The sequence below is a fragment of the Diadema antillarum genome, unplaced genomic scaffold (genome assembly GCF_040938485.1).
Source record: "Diadema antillarum isolate AM-2024a unplaced genomic scaffold, OU_Dant_1.0 seq00000720_RagTag, whole genome shotgun sequence".
In the NCBI taxonomy this organism is placed as follows: Eukaryota; Metazoa; Echinodermata; class Echinoidea; order Diadematoida; family Diadematidae; genus Diadema; species Diadema antillarum.
Window position 1 is genome coordinate 262,302 of NW_027271624.1, and position 18,395 is coordinate 280,696.

At 37.6% G+C, this 18,395-nt stretch overlaps 1 protein-coding gene across 1 annotated transcript; it reads left to right on the forward strand.

Moving 5' to 3' along the window:
- LOC139738090 (3-beta-hydroxysteroid-Delta(8),Delta(7)-isomerase-like) lies at positions 1-7,897 on the forward strand. Its single transcript, XM_071648753.1, has 4 exons — positions 1-363; positions 995-1,031; positions 2,554-2,696; positions 6,498-7,897. The coding sequence occupies exons 1-4, from the start codon at positions 66-68 to the stop codon at positions 6,731-6,733; spliced, it is 714 nt and encodes a 237-aa protein (XP_071504854.1). The 5' UTR covers positions 1-65; the 3' UTR covers positions 6,734-7,897.
- Positions 7,898-18,395: the final 10,498 nt, after the last annotated feature.

Genomic DNA, 18,395 nt, shown 5'->3' on the forward strand with positions numbered 1-18,395 from the left:
TTGCATTGTAGTGGTCATTTTTACAGTGTATATCAACAAAGAGATCAAGAAGCCACCCATTCACCATGGCAACTAACCAAAGCCACCCGTTCAACCCATCAACAATGGTCGTCAAGGACTATGTCCCCAACTCATTGTCAACTTTAGCCATCCTTGGCGTTGCTCTTCCAGTCTTTGCTGTCATCTTCCTAGTTGTGTGGTTCATCAGTGCCAAGGATGTACGAGGGCGCCCCATACCAACAGGGCAGCGACTGATGCTTGCCTGGTTTGGGCTGTGTGGCATGATACACTGCTTTCTTGAGGGGTACTTTAGCATCTTCTACCAAAGCATTCCCAGCAAAACTGACTTCCTTGGTCAAGTATGTGAGTGTCAACCATGTCAATAAGATTGAGCACTTTGAAAAGTTACAGGAGATGATCACATTGAAAAATAATGATCATCAAAATCTTTCTGCTATTGTCTCCACTGATGAGTGAAGGTCCAAAGCCAGTTTGTAGACCTTTACACTTAATTGTAAGCTTCCGTATAACCTGATGACATCCAGTCGTTATTTATTGAACTAAAAATTAAATGGATACAAAACATACTATACAAGAACAAGAGATCTAGAAAGGGATAAATAGACAAGATTTCAAACAGCATGTAGACCAAGGCTGACAGGAATAAAGTTATTGACTGTTGCCTATTGGCATGTAAACCAAGTAGTAAAATCCTCAAATAATTCTATGTGCTTTTTTTGTAGATTTAATTCAAGTTACATGATTACTCTGTTTGCTTGATTTATATATACTTGATAAGAGATTGAAATGACACTTGAAATAGTATGTTAATAATATCAAATAAAATTGGCTTCCAGAAATTCTACATTATCTCTAAAGCACGATTCATTCATAGCATTAGAGGATATCTATGTTGAGAATGAGAAATTATTTTATTAGTTGGAAAAAACAGACCTGTATCACTTGTCAATTTCTGTCATTTTCATTTTGGCAGGGAAGGAGTATGGAAAAGGAGACAGCCGCTATGTCATGTGAGTATGTAGCAAAATTCTTCAGATCCCCGTTATAATGCATAAACATGTCCATTGTTCAAATCTGGATCTTCAAAATAAAATTCATTGATGTGGAGAAAATCGCCCATTTGTAACTCTTGAAGTATGTATGCCAACTTGGTGTATTAAAGGAGACCCAAACCCAAAGAGAAATATGGATTGAGGGGAAAGCAGTAACATTTAATAGTAGAACACATCAGTGAAAGTTTGAGGAAAATTGGACAATTGATGCAAAAGTTATGAATTTTTTAAGTTTTGGTGTTGGAACTGCTGGATGAGGAGACAGGTGCTCTTTCATTTTGCCAGAAGAGTGAATTTTTGTTGAATTTTCTTTATATTTTCTTTATATAGTGTTCTCCACACATACGTCATAACCTCTTGTGTGTTTGATAGGTGTTACATGGACGTACAAGCCTTACTATCTGATGGGGCATACCTCCTATAGACCCCTAGTATGCCAAAGTGTGTGATAGGTGTTACATGGACTGTACAAGCCTCGCTATCAGTTAATGAGCACATGCCATGTGTAGAACAGTAGCAGATCAAAGTGTTTGATAGGTGCTATATGGACATTACAAGCCTTACCATCAGTATGAATAGCGCATGCCTCTTATGGAGCACTGCTAATAGGCCAAAGTGTATGATAGGTGTTCCATGGACTGTTCTACAGACAGTGGCCTCTCTCTGCTTGACCTTTACTCTCCCATTATATAGTCATCAATTGATAAATCAGTCTATGCCCAGTTGGTTTCTCACTTTATTACAGCATACATGAAGAGATTTTTCATCATGTGAGGGGCAGGCTATCACTGTGAGGTCACTCAGCTGTTCAACACATATTTTCATTGCTAGTAATGTGGCTGTATTACACAGATATGTGATACAAAAACAAGGGACATACAGTAAGAGAAGCACTTGTAGAGTGCAGATCTCCAAGCAGCTCTTTTCAACCCATTATACATGTGTGCTGAAATCACCCAATTTCCTAATACATGTATTAGCCTTTTGTTATGTCATCAGCTTCAAGCTATGCGGTGCCTCACCACAGCAGAGCATGAGCAAGGGCATTAGAGCACATGCTGTATAAGCTGTATACCATACCATTTTAAGAGGAATTAAAAGTTTATTTGATGGAAATGGGGTTTGGAATGACTGAAATATCCAAAATCGGAGTAAAACAAAGCGATCATAATAAAATGTGTGTCCTACACTTTATTAGAATCGCTCTGTTTTGAATATCTCAGCCATTTCAAAACCAATTTTCATCAAATAGATGTTGAATTCCTCGTGGAATTACATGCTCTTTCATGTTTCATAAGAGGGTTCTCATTATCTCACCAAACATGTTAGAAACCTGAAATTAGGTCTTAACCAAAACTATACGATGCAATAGCTAAGTTTGCTGCCATCTATTGTTTGATCTCAGAAAGGTTCTGGACCACTGATAATGACAATGATGTTTTTATGTATACCTCTATAAACTTTGCATAATATCTTATAGTGGTGACAACTGCACAGTTTGTGTGGAGACAGTGACAGCGTGGCTGGAGGGACCTGTTTGTTTCTTCATTATCTATGCCTACATCAACCGCTTCCCCAGCCGCTACTTGCTGCAGCTCCTGGTCTCCACTGGGCAGCTCTATGGTCAGTACTCCCCTTTCCCTTCAACCATCTTCCTTTTCTCTCTCCTGGGCATCTAAGATTGACACAATGATACATTTTCATATACTTCAGGGGGGTGCTTCATCAATATAGTCAGTGCTGACAAGTGCGCTGACTGTTTCAGTAAAATCTGTGGTTTTGATTGGTTGAGACGCTCTTGTCACTGACTGTTACATGGTAATTGTCAGTGACTGACAACTTGTCAGCGCTCATAGCTTTCGTGAAACAGTGCCCTGGTGTAGTTTTAACACTCCTAACATAGTTGTAGGACAATGGGTGATTTCAAGTTTGGTGCTAGTGCTAGTCCCCAAATAACAGCCTTAAATCAAGCTTGGGCCATTTGTGACTGTGCATCACAAAACAAAACAAAGCAAAAAAATAGAAAGCACAGAATTCTTTATATTGTTATAACCCTCCTCGCAGACTTCGATCATCTACTTCCTTTTCATTTCAGATACCTAAGGTTAAGCATTCATGGGGAACTCGTTCTCTCTCCTACATTGGACCAAAAGTTTGGAAAGATATCCCTGTCACTGTTCGCCAGTCATCCTCTGTGGAATCATTTAAAACGTCCCTAAAAACATATCTGTTTAATATGTTGTAGGAAACAAAAAAAAAGTGAAGATGTCACATAATTATTTTTTTTCTTCTTCTTCTTCTTCTCCTTCTTCTTCTTTCTTCTTTCTTCTCCTAACCTTAAGACTAAAAGCGCCATGAGCATCTTTTGATGGACTGTTGCGCTATAAAAGTATACACTATTATTATTATTATTATTTTGTGGGAGGACTTAAAATAGGTGAAATGTGTCAAGCTAACCAATCTAGACTTTTTCATATTTTCTGAAAGAGCAAGTCTTCTTCTTCATTATGCTAAAATTTGGGATCATAAAACGAACAGGAAAGTGTGTCCATAGCAGTTTATCTCGAACACTTTTTTTCTATTAGAATAGTGTGATTAGATGTGTCTTTGGAGTCCCCTTTTAAGGTTCTTAAAAACCTTGTACACACTATTCACTTTGAACTCTAATAACTTTAGAAAGGATGATGCTACTGCTCTGAAAGTTGGTATTAATCATGGACAGAATGAGCTGATAGAACATGCTCAATTTCAATTAATCTGATAATCCCTTCATTGTTCTTTCAGAATATATGAAAAAGTGAAGATTGGTTAGGTTGACCCATTTCACCTATTTTCAGTCCTCCCACAAAATCAGTGCTTGCGACTTTTTGTTCGTTTTGTGATGCACATTTTGAATGCCCCAACTATGTATTTTTTTTTTTTTTAACCAGACACATCAGACCAGGAAAATTGGCAATTCCTGTAAAGTTGCTGGCCGTACAGTGATTTTTTTACCAGTCTGGGACCATCAGACTTGCCCCAGTGTTACAGGTTTATTTGAAAACTTTGCAAAAATAACAGCACTTTACTCCAGCAGGACTTCTTGGCTCACAAACTGCTAGCTAACTAGGTAACAGCTACAACTGCTTCTCTGGCGATTAACTTAACAGTGGATTCATTCATGTGAGTAGTGCAATCTTCCAAGGTACGTTGTGAGAGTCACGACTCTTATGCTGATTGCTTGGAAACAGGTACACGTACATGGCTCTCCACTATAAAACAATATGAAACATTGCCCCCCATTTAGGGTAATTAAACATGCTCTTGGAATGTAAAGGGTAAACACATCCATAACATAATGGTGTGTTACAAATTCTTGGTATCGCCAATACCTAGGTGCCGTGTGCAGAGCAGTGTTTTAGATGCATAATGGGAAAGCTCAGGGGACAAACTTGCCCCAGTTTTGGCTGCACTTGCACTCAGATCACACTCTGTCTTTTTCCAGGGTTTTTTTTATGCCTCCGCCACGAAGTGGTGCCGGAGGCATTATGTTTTGGGGTTGTCTGTCCGTCCGTCCGTACGTCCGTCCGCATTCGTTTACGCGATAACTTGAGTAATATTGACTGGAATTTTACCAAACTTGGTCCAAGTATAAAGTATGATAGGGCAATTACTTGATTAGATTTTGGGTGAAATCGGCTAAAGGCCAAAGGTCAAAGGTCAAGGTCAAATGATGAAATTGTATCTGTTTACGTGATAACTGAAGACTGGATCGAGCAAATTTCACCAAACTTGGTCCGAGGATGATGAATGATGGGATAATTACTTGATTAGTTTTTGAGTGAAATCGGACAGAGGTCAAAGGTCAAAGATCAAGGTCAAATCTTAAGATTTGTCTGTTTAGGCGATAACTCGAAACTGAATGAAGCAACTTTCACCAAACTTGGTCCAAGGATGATATATGATGGGGCAATTAATTGAGTAGTTTTTTAGTGAAATTAGACAGAGGTCAAAGGTCAAAGATCAAGGTCAAATCCTGAAATTTATCAGTTTACGTGATAACTCAAAACTGGATGAAGCAGCTTTCACCAAACGTGGTCCAAGGATGATGTATGATGGGGCAATTAGTTGAGTAGATTTTAGTGACATTGGCAAGAGGTCAAAGGTCAAGAGGTCCTGGTCAAATGCTTAAAATGTTGTTATTTCCCCCATATCCATGCAATACCCGAAGGTATTTTCTTGAAACTTAGGGTAGACATGTACTACTGCATAAAGATTCTCCAGAGAGAGTTTCATGTCATAAGGTCAAAGGTCAAAGGGTCAAAGGTTAGGTGAAAATGTTACAATTTCACTTTTCTTGCAAATTGTTCAATGTATCTTCATGGAACTTGGTACATACACATGTACTTTAATACTGGCAGGGGTTATATAGGGAATTTAGGGGTCATGGGTCAATAGTCAGGGTCAAATGTCAAGGTCAACTCTTCAAAATTTTACAATTTCCCTCATTTACTAGTTTATGCAATGCTTGCATTGTTATTTTTAAAACTTTATATACATGTATTACCTAATGGAGATTCTCTTGGAAATTTCCTGCCAGAAGGTCAAAGGTTAAGGGTCAGGGCCAGGTTTAAATGCAAAAAAAAAAGAATCTATTTTATACTGTAATTACACTCTTTCTTCATACCTTGAAAATTACTCAATGCATAAACTTATAAAAGGGTCAGTCAGAAGTCAAGTAAAAATCACCAATTCCCCAAATACATATATATAACTGCACTCTTTAATAGACAATTATAGCAAATCTAGTTCAAGGAAAGTGAACATTCAAGATATTTCTGACAAACCTGTCATTTCAATGTTTTGCCAGTTATATGAAACTGTCATCACACATTGTGAAGACATTGCACTATACACCTATTGGGAGAATCATGCATTATGGCGGAGGCATCAGTCGCCATTGCGACATTTCTAGGTTTTTTTTTTTGAAGATTTCTTCACTTTCCATCATGTGACCAGTACATTGAAGCCATGCAGTAGTGAACCATGACTCTAGTGAACGCAAATCAGTAAAATTCTGAAACTTTTAACTCTTTTAAGCTGAATTTAAGCCAAGAAAAAAAAGGGGTAACAACGGAGAAGCAGACAAATAACTCCATTGAAATTGTATGGGAACTGTGACTCGCACAAGACAATTGGAAATGAACCATGGCACCGAGGAATCCAACAATGCATCTGTGACAAGGCTCTTCATCATGCGCAGAAGTTTAATGTTCATTGGCGATACCAAGAATTCCCTGTATCATAGCAAAATAAACCTGTCATAGTTCCCCATGTCAATCTACAATTGACGTGTTGCTTTTACGATGATGTAATAATTTTCAGATGAAAACTCCTAACCAAATACACTACCATTTTATTTCCTGGATGGCTGTCTCTTTTCAGGAACCATCATTTTCTTCATGACGGAGTTCCGCGACGAACTCATTCACTGCAAGTATGGCGACCCACTCTACTTCTGGTTCTACTTCATGACCATGAACATTCCTTGGATCATCGTCCCCATCCTCAACGTCATCTACTGCTTTGGCCATCTGAGTGCAGCGCAGGCCAGTCTGGATGCAGCGGCATCGCAGCAAGCCCCCAAGAAGGCTGCAGGCAGCAAGAAGAAGAAGTACTAGGTGCCGTCGACAGCTACTCAGTACAGCAAATGCATTGTTGTCGTGGCTACGGAATTGGGTCATCGTGTCACAGGGTGGGAAGGATATTGCAGATTTAAGTGAAGTGAGAAATCTTGAAGCGGGTGTACGAGCAAATCGATTGGAGTGAAAATTAGTGTTTGGTATAAAGCAAAAATGGAGTCCATTTCAAGCACTGCAGCCTAGAGGTCTAACCAAGGGGACAATCAGTTGAGGGAAGACAAAAGATCTAGAAACAAAGTCAGGGCAGAGGTAGATAGACAAGAGATAGAAAGGAAAAGGAAGATTTTATGTGATCTGAGGAAGTAGATGTTATAAGTCGTATCCATTTAAAGGTTCAAGGTTAAGCAAATGGTGATGTATTTCACCATGAGTGGAAGTATTTTACTGCAACTGTATTTGTAGGCAATGCAGAAAAATAGGAACAACAAGTTTCTTTCTCAATATGTTGCAAGGTCTCAGGTACAACAGTGAAATAACTTTTTTAACTGATTACTTTTCTCAATTAATTTCTGTTGCTCCGTATTAATTTGTGAAATAAATCTACATCCATTGTAGTTAGTGAAGGTCAAGATTTAGCTTTATCAGCAAGAAGACAGTTTTGTGTTATAGTTACGTTAGATGGAAAGGAGCTTTAATTTCTTCTATAGCATCCTCACAATAACTTTTGTGGACAAAATCTGTTGATTTGTGATTGAAGAATTACAATAGTTTAAATCAGTGTAAACAAAAACAGACCTAATTAATGACTGATGCTGGTAAGCTATGCAAGAATGTCTCTTCTTTACATGGGGAAGTGCTTATCCCTAATAGTGCAAGTTTGACAAGATATGAATGTATTCCCGCAATCTGGTGTCCTGGATATTTCTCAAAGAAATCATTTGAAAATGTCATGTCATGTTATGTGAAAATCTCATGCCAGACACCGGCCTATGGTACATGATACTGCTCGTTTTCTGTGGTACACATAAAATATGAGGTGTTCTTTATCGCTCTTTTTTGTAACTATATGTTTGATTTTCTAAGCAAAAAGAAGAGCACATTTAAGAACAGATGATAATGCAATTGCAGACAAAGAAATGGCTTATATTTGGATAATTAGCTGTTAATGCAGTTTTGTTTTTTTGTTCAGACAATAATCTGTTGTTTTCCTGATTAAATTTTCTTTTGTAAATTGTCACATCTACATTTGATTCCAGATTGTCTTTTAGTTTGGATGTGGCTTTTTTTTTTTTTTGTGGGTGTGGTATACCATAACTAATGACAAACAAGTTGATATGATTATATGAGTTGAGTGGATTTTGTAGCTTTTAGCAAGTACTACACAACTAGGTTTTACTCCTTTAGTGTGTGATAATCTAAAACAACTTGATAGTCTCACACATGGTTGTATGAACTGCACCACATGTACATATTTGTACATTGTAACTAATAATATGTTGCATACTGTATGAAACTGTGCACATGTGCTTGCCACTTTCAGGCAAATGATATGCCAAGCTACATGCTGCTGGTTGGCTTGAAACGAAGCTGTCCAGTGCTGTGTTGTGCTGTAAAATCTGTGATACCACGTTTTGGGAAGAGATTAACAGCTTTGGTGTGCTAAGATTGACCTCAACTTTTACCAGCACTCATAATCAGAGTAGAAATCAGGAATGGTGGTTGATTTCTCACCTTTCATGCTGGTATCAGATTATACTGCAGTTGAAATTAGAGATGCTAATGAAAGAAAAAGAAGAAATATGGACTGAAGAGCATTTGAAGAGAATTTCTTTTCCCAAGCCCTCTCAGCATTGAGGTCATGTAGGATGAAGTGGTTTTATCCTACAAGACATATAATGGCAGATCATGTTGTGTTTCACCAGAGTGCAATTGTGTAGTCTGAAATGTGTAAAACTAAGCTGATGTGGTCACTTCAAAATTTGTCTGTGCCTGTGTTGCATACCCTTTGTTAATTTGAATTTTTAGCCACCAATATCCACAGAACCAAGCATTTGCCGGCATTGTTAATTCTTTCGCAAGTGTTGGTGAAATCTTTGTAATTACCGACAGGATGTAAAATGAGAAGTTCATCCTATATTGTCTAGCATTCAACCTTTAGTGTTCACTTATGGCAGTCTTACCAGTTATCACTCAGGCACTGTATTCCTAGCCTATTTTGAAAACACTTTATATTGTGCTGTGAATATCATTTGGCTTGTTCATGCAGTGTTAAATATTGACGGTTACGCACCAAGACGCAATGTTTTTAGGATTGTGTGTGTGATGTATATTTGTGTAATGTTTGGTGGTTGATTTTAATGTCAGATAAAGCACTGCACACATTCTGTGTTGGGATTTTCTGCACTTTACTGGAATGTCATAGTCATTACTATGCATCTATGGAAATGAGTGGGCAAAGAGGTGAAAGGTTCTCTAACAAGAAGTTTAATTCATTATTATCTCAAAGTGACTAGGGGAAGTTCTAAGTCATCTATGCACATCAAAGGAGGTCAAATAATGTATTTGTAAATTCTGATCATTAGAAGTGTTGATATTTATATGTATTATTCATTGTGTACTTTTCACGGGGGCAGCATAGACATACATTGTATGTGTACTTAAATACTATTAAATATTTGATCTGAATTAAGCTGCAGCTTCACAATGCTGTGTCTTTCAAGATACATTTCAATGGACAACTTCCAGCTGGTGTATGTAGGTACATTATGAAACAAACTCTCCTCGGCCTAATGGGGATGGCACCGCAGATGCGCTCTCTATTTACATTGTTACTCTATAAACAAAGCATGGCAAGAAAAAAAAGGGGGGGAGGCAGAGGGGTAAATGGTCATGTGAAACTGGAATTCCCAAATCTTAGACCTGCCTAAATATAGCAACAACTACATATGATATTTTTTTAATTATTATTATGATAATGATGGTAGGTAAAGGTTTGCAGTGAACAAGAATATTTGGTCTGACTGAAGATGATAATGAAAAGTCAATATTGACCTGAAAAGTCTCTCCATGTTACTATCATAGAGATGAAGGTCATCAGGAAGGTGGACCACCTTCCTGAGGTCATGAAGGTGAGAAGCAAATCAGATAACTTTTATCTTCATCATAAATATGAAAGGGAGGTTTCTTGAAAGACATGACAAACTTGGTAGTTATGTTATGTGAAGTGCTACCTCCTGTCCAAGATACAGGGTTAAAGCCTAGCAGTGCTGGAAAATGGGAAACTGTTCAGTCTATATGAGGTATGATGTCATGGGGATTTTCCCACTGTGTTTGATGCCTAAACTCCTACACACATTATGATATCAATCCATGTTCTCAGAACTCTGGTTGTATTTTTGTCTGTATTTGTGGTTGTCTACTAAAAGATTGTATTTTCTAGTAGATTTTTGTAGACAGGTGGGATAGAGGATGTATTATGACAACAGTCAGAGGAGTATCAAAATACTGCATCGATTTTACATTTCAATGTTCTGTGACTTATATTAGGCCATCATGGTGACAACATATTAATACAACTGAGAATGGGATTGAACACCGGGAGTAATTTTCCTGGTATCGCATCACAATTAGCTATGCATTCTTATTCTCATGGTCGGACATCCGGGTATTTTGCGTGTCACGGGGTCATGGATAGCGGTGGAGTGAAAACAAACAGTCGCGTGAGCCTGGAGGGGTAACGCTGTACGTGTTTTCTGCCGGGGCGCCCCGCGAGCATAGCGCTATCGCAAGCTGTACTACTGTAGCTGTGCGGGCGGCAGGATTAGGCCCTAGGCCTACCCTAAATTAGGCCCTACCCTAAGCCTACTACAGTACTAACGTTAGGCCTATAGACCTACCTGAAGTTTCTATGAGGTACTAAGTAAGCGTAGATATCGGGGTAGGGCCTACTCAAAGAGGTTCTACTGCACATCTGGCCATTTTGTCGGGTCGTTGATCCAGAGTCCTGCCGCGATTTCATACGGGCACAGGTCCAGTCCGACTGCCTTCAACTTGGCAAAATACCGGGACCGATCAATCGAAAGGATCCAGATTTTTAGAATATTGCTGGCAAGACATGATGCATGCATATCTCATGAATGATGGCACAAATGACAAAATGAATAATGAAAAACAGTCCCCATGTCTGCGTAGAGTTGCACATAAAACAACGCGTCGCACATGCAGGGCATGCAGTATGCGCATAGCATTATGCAAGCTTAGCGCGTGCAAGCTGTTTGTTTTCACTCCAGTCAACCGGAAGTGACGTGTAGCCGACCGCAAGAATACCACTGCTACACAAACTAACTTTTGTGTACAGTGTAGCAGTTTTCTTCCATAGAAGTGTACAGGATACCATTTTGAAGTATTGTTCATCGGTCAAAATTGTTAATCAAATTTGATTTGGAAAATTATTCCCTGGAACATCATAGTAACAATGTACACCCCCACACACATGCTCCCATGTGAAGCCACATTACATAAACACACACAATTTGGACAAGACATTGTTCGTCTTGTTATTCTACAAGAAGAGTCTTCTGTTCACAAGGAAATCAAATAATTTCAGTGCCCAGAGGTCTGACTGTGCTTGTGTGTCTCTGGCAAATTAATACAAGTGACATTATTCAGCACTGTGTCTTGCCACTCTGTCTTAGGGTACCTGCATTACAATTATAAAACCAGATCTCCTGGTGATAACAAGTGCACAATAGACTATACAGACTCAAGATGACTCTTTTTATGCAATGAATGATTACATGTGTGCAGCGATGTCAAATAAGTTTATAACTTCCTCGCTGTGCACCGATCTTCTTTGTAAACAGTGCAGTGGTACCATTGATTATCATGTAGAGCGAGGATGCTATTTGAAATAACATGTGATTTGTAAATTATACAATGGCAATATATTTCATTGGACAGATCTCTACGAGTGGTGCCTCATTTCTTCATCAATTTTGTACTGTGTACTGTTTTTTTTTAAGTGTGTGAGAGTTGGTCAAGACTGCAAACAAAGTGAGAGAATTGTATGAGGTATGGTCTTCACATTGGTATGTATCACATCATTATCATGCACTCCAGGAGGCCTGTATGAACCATTCAAAGGGTTCATTGCTATAAGGGGTTATTAGTCTTCATCTGATGCAGTATACACCTATTTCAATATCCGTCCACTGAATCATGTCCCGTCAAAAGTAGGAAAGAAGTGAGAATGTGTCTTTTGTGTGTATATGTGTGTGAGCTTGTTTGTGTGTGTGTGTATGTGTGTGAATATGGAGGAGTATAATGAAGTGTGATAAGATCTATAATACACCATTACTAAGTGTCGGAATAAAAATGTTGCTTTGCCTTTTCCAACCAACTGAAGTAATCAGCAGCTTGCAAACAGTAATCACTGGTAATGATAATTCATTATCAAATAGCATGGGATATCCACAAATACACTGTATAAGTAATGTGCTGGGTAGGGCCCCACATGTGTAAATAACTTAAGGACGATATTAAGTGAATGATACACTACTTATTTCAAGTTTTCTTGACGTTGGTGACAATGGCTAAGTGTCCATTAAATGAATAGGTCCATAATGCAGTTGCAGCTTTAATGCACGTTGTTGATTGTCAGTTTTGCTTTGTATCTCTCTTGATTTTTTTAATCTGATTATGGAAATACAAGAAACACAATAAAAAAAAAATCTGTCATTGTTTCAGCTGGCCGTGATTCTCGTATGATCACTTCCATTGTCATGTTGAGTCTATATTTCAGTTTTATTGTGGTCCAATTTTGATTGTTTTATGAGATAAGATACCTATGCAATAAAATCATATTTCGCTCGTTAATCTCAACAATATAATTCGAAAAAAGCGATTCCGTCATTTTCAGACACACTGGCTCCCTTTGCATTGGATAGAAAAGTAACTAAATTCTTAATGTACAGCCTTTTCACTTGTTTTCCCCATTATATTTCATCGCATTTCATGTATTTTTTTGTGACTAGGGAGATATCTTCGTGAAATAAAACATAAAAAGCAGTGATAAGATTGAGACGTACGTGTAAAAAAAAAAAATGTCTAAGGAGGGAAGAGAGAGGGAGGGTTAGTGAGGGAGAGATGGATAGAGAAATAGGAAGAGGGGAGAGAAAACGTGCGGGAGAAAGGAACTCACTAACCTATGCTTGCTTCCCACAGTGGCGATGACGAGCGTGCCGTGGATGAACTGTCGTGTCAGCTGTCGTCACAGCAGCACCCAGGCGGTTGCCTAATCGACAATCAAATCGACATCCAAGGAGAAATCGAGGATGCAGTGAATGTTATCGTTTAATCTGAGACGTCCCGCCTTGACAGTTCAGACAGGACTTCCCGTTCTGAGAAAGATAAAACATTTCCATCAAAAGACCGTCCCATCATGTCATGTTTACCTGTACGAGTTGTCGAAAGAGAATGTGAGTGTAGGGCCAGAAATATTATACAATACACATTTTTAATCTTCCTACAACATCATTTGAAACGTGGCATTTTATATGCTGGGCTTCAACCGCGTCAGCATCGTGGATATGAGCACACAATTCAATGCAAGGAAATCATTAATGCATGCAATTTAACTATTACAGGCGAGACAGAGAACAAGTCCCATTGCATGAATACAACATAGATGGTTGTATAATTTCTTTCAATGCAAGGGGAGATAAACGAGGTTAAACAATGCTCTTACTGATGTGCGGCGTAAAACAGCAGCAGAATAGTTTAAGAGAGTGTCTCCTTTCTCATTATAATTGATTCTCTATGAAAGAAATATGGATCTCAAACACACAGAACACTCCATAAGCATTTGATAAGGACACGTGCAGCAGCTTCAACGACTTCTCACTAAACATCGAAATGTGTTCAGGTAACAAAGCAGTTTCTCTGCCAAGAAAATTTGTAATCTGTACTCATTTCTGCTGCTATATCAACTGCATATTTTATACACTTTAACGTTACTATAATAAGTGTAACGGATTTTATACATTTAAACATGAGCTACTTTCCCAGAACTCTGGCAACTACATAAATCAGCAAATAACTCAAATTTAGTAGTGATGATTACTGCTCGGCATGGTTGTTGAAGAAAGGTTTTCAAAGTTTTATGAGAGTTAAACACGAATCGATGCCTGTATCATATCAATAATTCAGTCATTTGAGAATAAGATATTCGAGATTCTCTGTGGAACGGTGTGCGCCGTATAAATCGGCAAGTTTCTTAATATTCTTCATTAGGTAACGATTATGCTATCTGTGTTTTTGTATCATGTACGTATGGGTGTAGATGTGTCTGGACTTGTGTAATACAGATTATGTGTAAGTATACCTATTAGCAGGAAGGGGTACCGCATTGACCAAGCTGCCTGGAGTCGGATTTCTAGATCAATCAAATTGAGAAGTTCTCGTGGAAAATAAACATCTTTGTAAACCCATCGGCCACTGATAGCAGTCATTTGATGGTACGGTATTACAACAAAAGCTTGAGACCAATCTACGCAAATAGACGATTGCTTTCTTGGAAATACAACATATCACCACTCATTGAGCTTTTAAATACACCTTATCTCTAACACATACGGAATCTTGATAATGATCCGTATAATGATGTCACAAAATAATGGTCATATACTTATTCAGACACTATTTAATCGCAGCGTTCAAAACAGAAAACTTCTCAAGTGTTTTGTTTAGTTTTGTTTTGTTTGTGTAAATGCAACTAAATATCTTCTTAGTATAAACCAGGTAGATCTTTAAAAAAAACAGTGCCAGTGTTAAAAAAGAAATGTTTGTAGAATAGCAGTAAAATATGAAATCTTTGTTAGCTTCTAGCGCACTAACCACCTGTAAAATATTTCATTAACCCCAAAGCGTGTTGTATGTGCGTGTGTGTGTGTGTGTGTGTGTGCGTGCGTGTGTGTGTATGACAAGGAATTTAGAAGGAATATATGAAAATAAATGAAACCGAACTGAACTGTTTGTTGTGTGTGTGTGTGTGTGTGTGCGCGCGCGCGCGCGCGCATGGGACGAAGAATTTAGAAGCAATCAATTTTAATGATGATCATAGATTGTAAAGATCAAGAAAAGGAATTAGCGATTAAAACTGGTAAGATAGGGCTACGTAAATGGGAAGAGTTAAGCATTTAGGAAATTTAAGTGTCTGGACTTGTTTTTATGAACTTTTCTTTATCATTTTGTCTGGCAGACTGTAGGATGTAATTGTTTGAGGTTTTGGTGTTGTTTGTATGTTTTTCTATTTTCTTGCACACCAATGATTAATACTTTCCTGGCAGTATCAGCATTACAATTTTTTGAATTTAAACATTTGAGTAAGTGAGATTGTGAGCGGGGTCACCGGATGTGGGGTTGGGTTGGGGTGTTCCCTTCTGTTTGATGTGATTTTTTACATACAATTTTTTTTTCAGTCGTAATATTGACAATGTGGAATTTTGTGTTGTTGTAATGAAATTTATGTTATTTTGTCATGAATTGATTTGTATATTGTTTATTGGAAAAAGAAAGGAAAATAAAAGATTGAAAAAAAATCGAGGAACAGTTCAGTTTTTAGGAAAATATCAGAAGGTAGACCTTGAGATAGGGGAGAAAAAGGAAACGACGTGACTAGTAGAAAAAAAAGGAAAAAGTAAAGTGGTAAAGCACCAGGAGATTGCAGAGACGGAGAGAGAATAAGGAGGCAGACACGAGGAAGAAGAAGGAGATATTGGACTAATCTTTTTCTATACGCGTGTATCAAAGAAGAAATAAAAACATTATATTTTGGAGGGAAACATCTTATAGCGATACAACTCACACACACACGCCACCACACCGTCGCTTGCACGCACACACCCGCACACTCCTGTCCTGACACGCAGATGTACAGGCACACACACACAAGACACTCACACACACACACACACACACACACACACACAGAGAACAGCCAGAAAACAGAGATGTGCATAAGAATGAGGACAGTGAATTTACTTTGGCCACCCAAGATTCACACCCGGGTTGTCTTGTCTACAAATGGAGAGGGAGACAGAAAAACGGGCCATGTTTTCTTTATTTGATTGTGGCTTACAATATGCAAATACTGATGGATTATTCGCATTAGCCAATGTGAAAACTCTGAGTGAAAGCGTCTGGAAGCCCAATCTTGAAGCATGGCAGGCGAAGTGTTCGTGTAAAGGAAAACAACGCCGACGCAGGGAAAAACTTAAAGAGCCGTGACTTTGAACTTTGGCTTTTACTGGGCCTGCACAAATAACGAGATTTTAAGTCCTCACAACCATACCTATCTGATCTGAAGCTTTTCTGCCTCTGCTTCTTGCGATAAAAATGATAATAATGGTAAATCTGCTTATGCTGGTGTTGATGAAAGTAATAATCATGCTTCTTCTTCTTCTTCTTCTTCTTCTTCTTCTTCTTCTTCTTCTTCTTCTTCTTCTTCATCATCATCTTCTTCCTGTTACCATTGTCACGATTATTGTTATTACTAGCATGATGATCACTATTATGCCATTATTATCATTATTACGATCATCCTTATGATAGTATGACTATCATTATAATCATCATTAGCATCATCATTATTGTTCTTATTATATAAATCTATAACTATACCACTTAAACATGGGGAGCATTTTAGAAAGTGACTACAAGAATCTGACGAACTATACCATCATAGAATCATACCAGCATCAAGCGCAGGAACAAACCATCGCTTATCGGTAATCGCTTTTTGAAACAAAGTCTCAAATGGATTTACAGTTCTTAATAAGAAACTGATTATCAAATTTGTAAGAATATACGAATAATGAAGAGTTGCAGGTAACACATTGTACCTTTTGAATGGTCGCAGTACAGCCAAAGAGTGAAAGAGAGAACTCAGGTCTTCTCAGATCTACTTCGATTTCCGAAAATTACAATTTCGCTGGAAACCTTAAACATTGAAGCACACAAAAAAAGCACATGTAAACACAGTCCGAGAAACGTTTCCTGTTATTGTTACCATTATAATTCTTATTTTAACTTTTATCTTAAGCAGGAATAATAATATCAGTAATAGCAGTAATTATGTTGCAGTAGTCATGATAGAATTAACACAAGTTGATGTAATAGTAAGGAAGAGTAACATTACTGTAAATATTTTTAATATCATTTTGACTGTAAAACACACATATGTAGGCCTATATATATATATGTATATATATATATGTGTATATATATATATATATATATATATATATATATATAGAGAGAGAGAGAGAGAGAGAGAGAGAGAGAGAGAGAGAGAGAGTGTGTGTAAATTGTCCACGTGTTGGTGTGATAATATCATCAAAAATAAAACTGAAATCAAGTTCCTAATGTATTCACCAACAGTTTATTTCGGCACACAAATTTTCGAGCGATTCGTTCTTTCTCAGGTGTTCTTTTCTGAAATATACATATATACATATATATATATATATATATATATATATATATATATATATATATATATATACCTATCAAACACTCAAAATTAATTCAGTTTTAGGAGCGATTCATTGCTGTCTGGCTTCCGAAGTAGCATTTCAGCTGAAGTCGGTTTGTGCATTTCTGGATATCGAGTTCTCATGAACTCTTTTTTTTTTCTTTGCTTTCTTGGCGCGAAACCGAATCGCTTTACGGTGTGCAACATGCCGTGGATGCTACACTGGCCCTGTCTGTCATTGCCCATACAAAAGTACATTTAATCGTACATTGTACATTTTATTGTACGTCTTCGGTGAGGTAATTATTGTCCTAATATTCTCGTCGAAGCGTACTTGTAACATGATGAGGGTATCGATGACTTTATCTGATGACTGATCTCATGTCACAAAGAGAAGGATGTTGACCATTCAAGTGACACCTGTCACCATGGTAACGCGCGATTAGGCCACCGAGTCGAGATGAGAAAATAATGATAGCATCTTTTCCACTTCTCTTCTTACATGAGTTGGATCGAAACTGTCCCAAAGCGCCTGTTCATATTTCGTCTGATGTATCTGCATTTTCTGTACAAAATTTGGTTGACTGTATGAGGTAGATATAATGCGCACATTTTTTTTGTAACATGAACATGGGCAAAAAATAAAGATTATTAGATCCCTTCTCCTACCAAAAATAAAGTGATTGTGCATGTGGAATGCCTTTATGTGGTTTCCTGATACTTCAAGGAACACAATGAGGAATATCTTTTGAATATCCTCATGTTTTTTTTTTCTTTCTTTCTCCTTTTTGTTCTTCCCTTTTGATCACGGCAAATCTTTTGTATGACTACAATTACAGTGAATTTTGTTTATCAGTTTTGTATGATTGTATTTTGAGTTTGTTTAAAAGAATATGTTTTATCCTATATGAATTCGATGATATCATAGGATATTGAAGGAGAATAGGAGGTCAATACCTAGCATTTTTTAAATGTATACGGTGCTTTTTTTGTGTAACTGATAGATATAATGATATACACGGGTTAGGACATCATTTTGTACACAATAGTCATGTAATAGTGGTATCCTTGGTTTTTTATTATTTCACACTTTCGGGTCCTTGTCACTGATTTTGATAATGGCTTGTGTATTTTTTGAAATATCCAAAGTTATAAGATATCTATGATAAT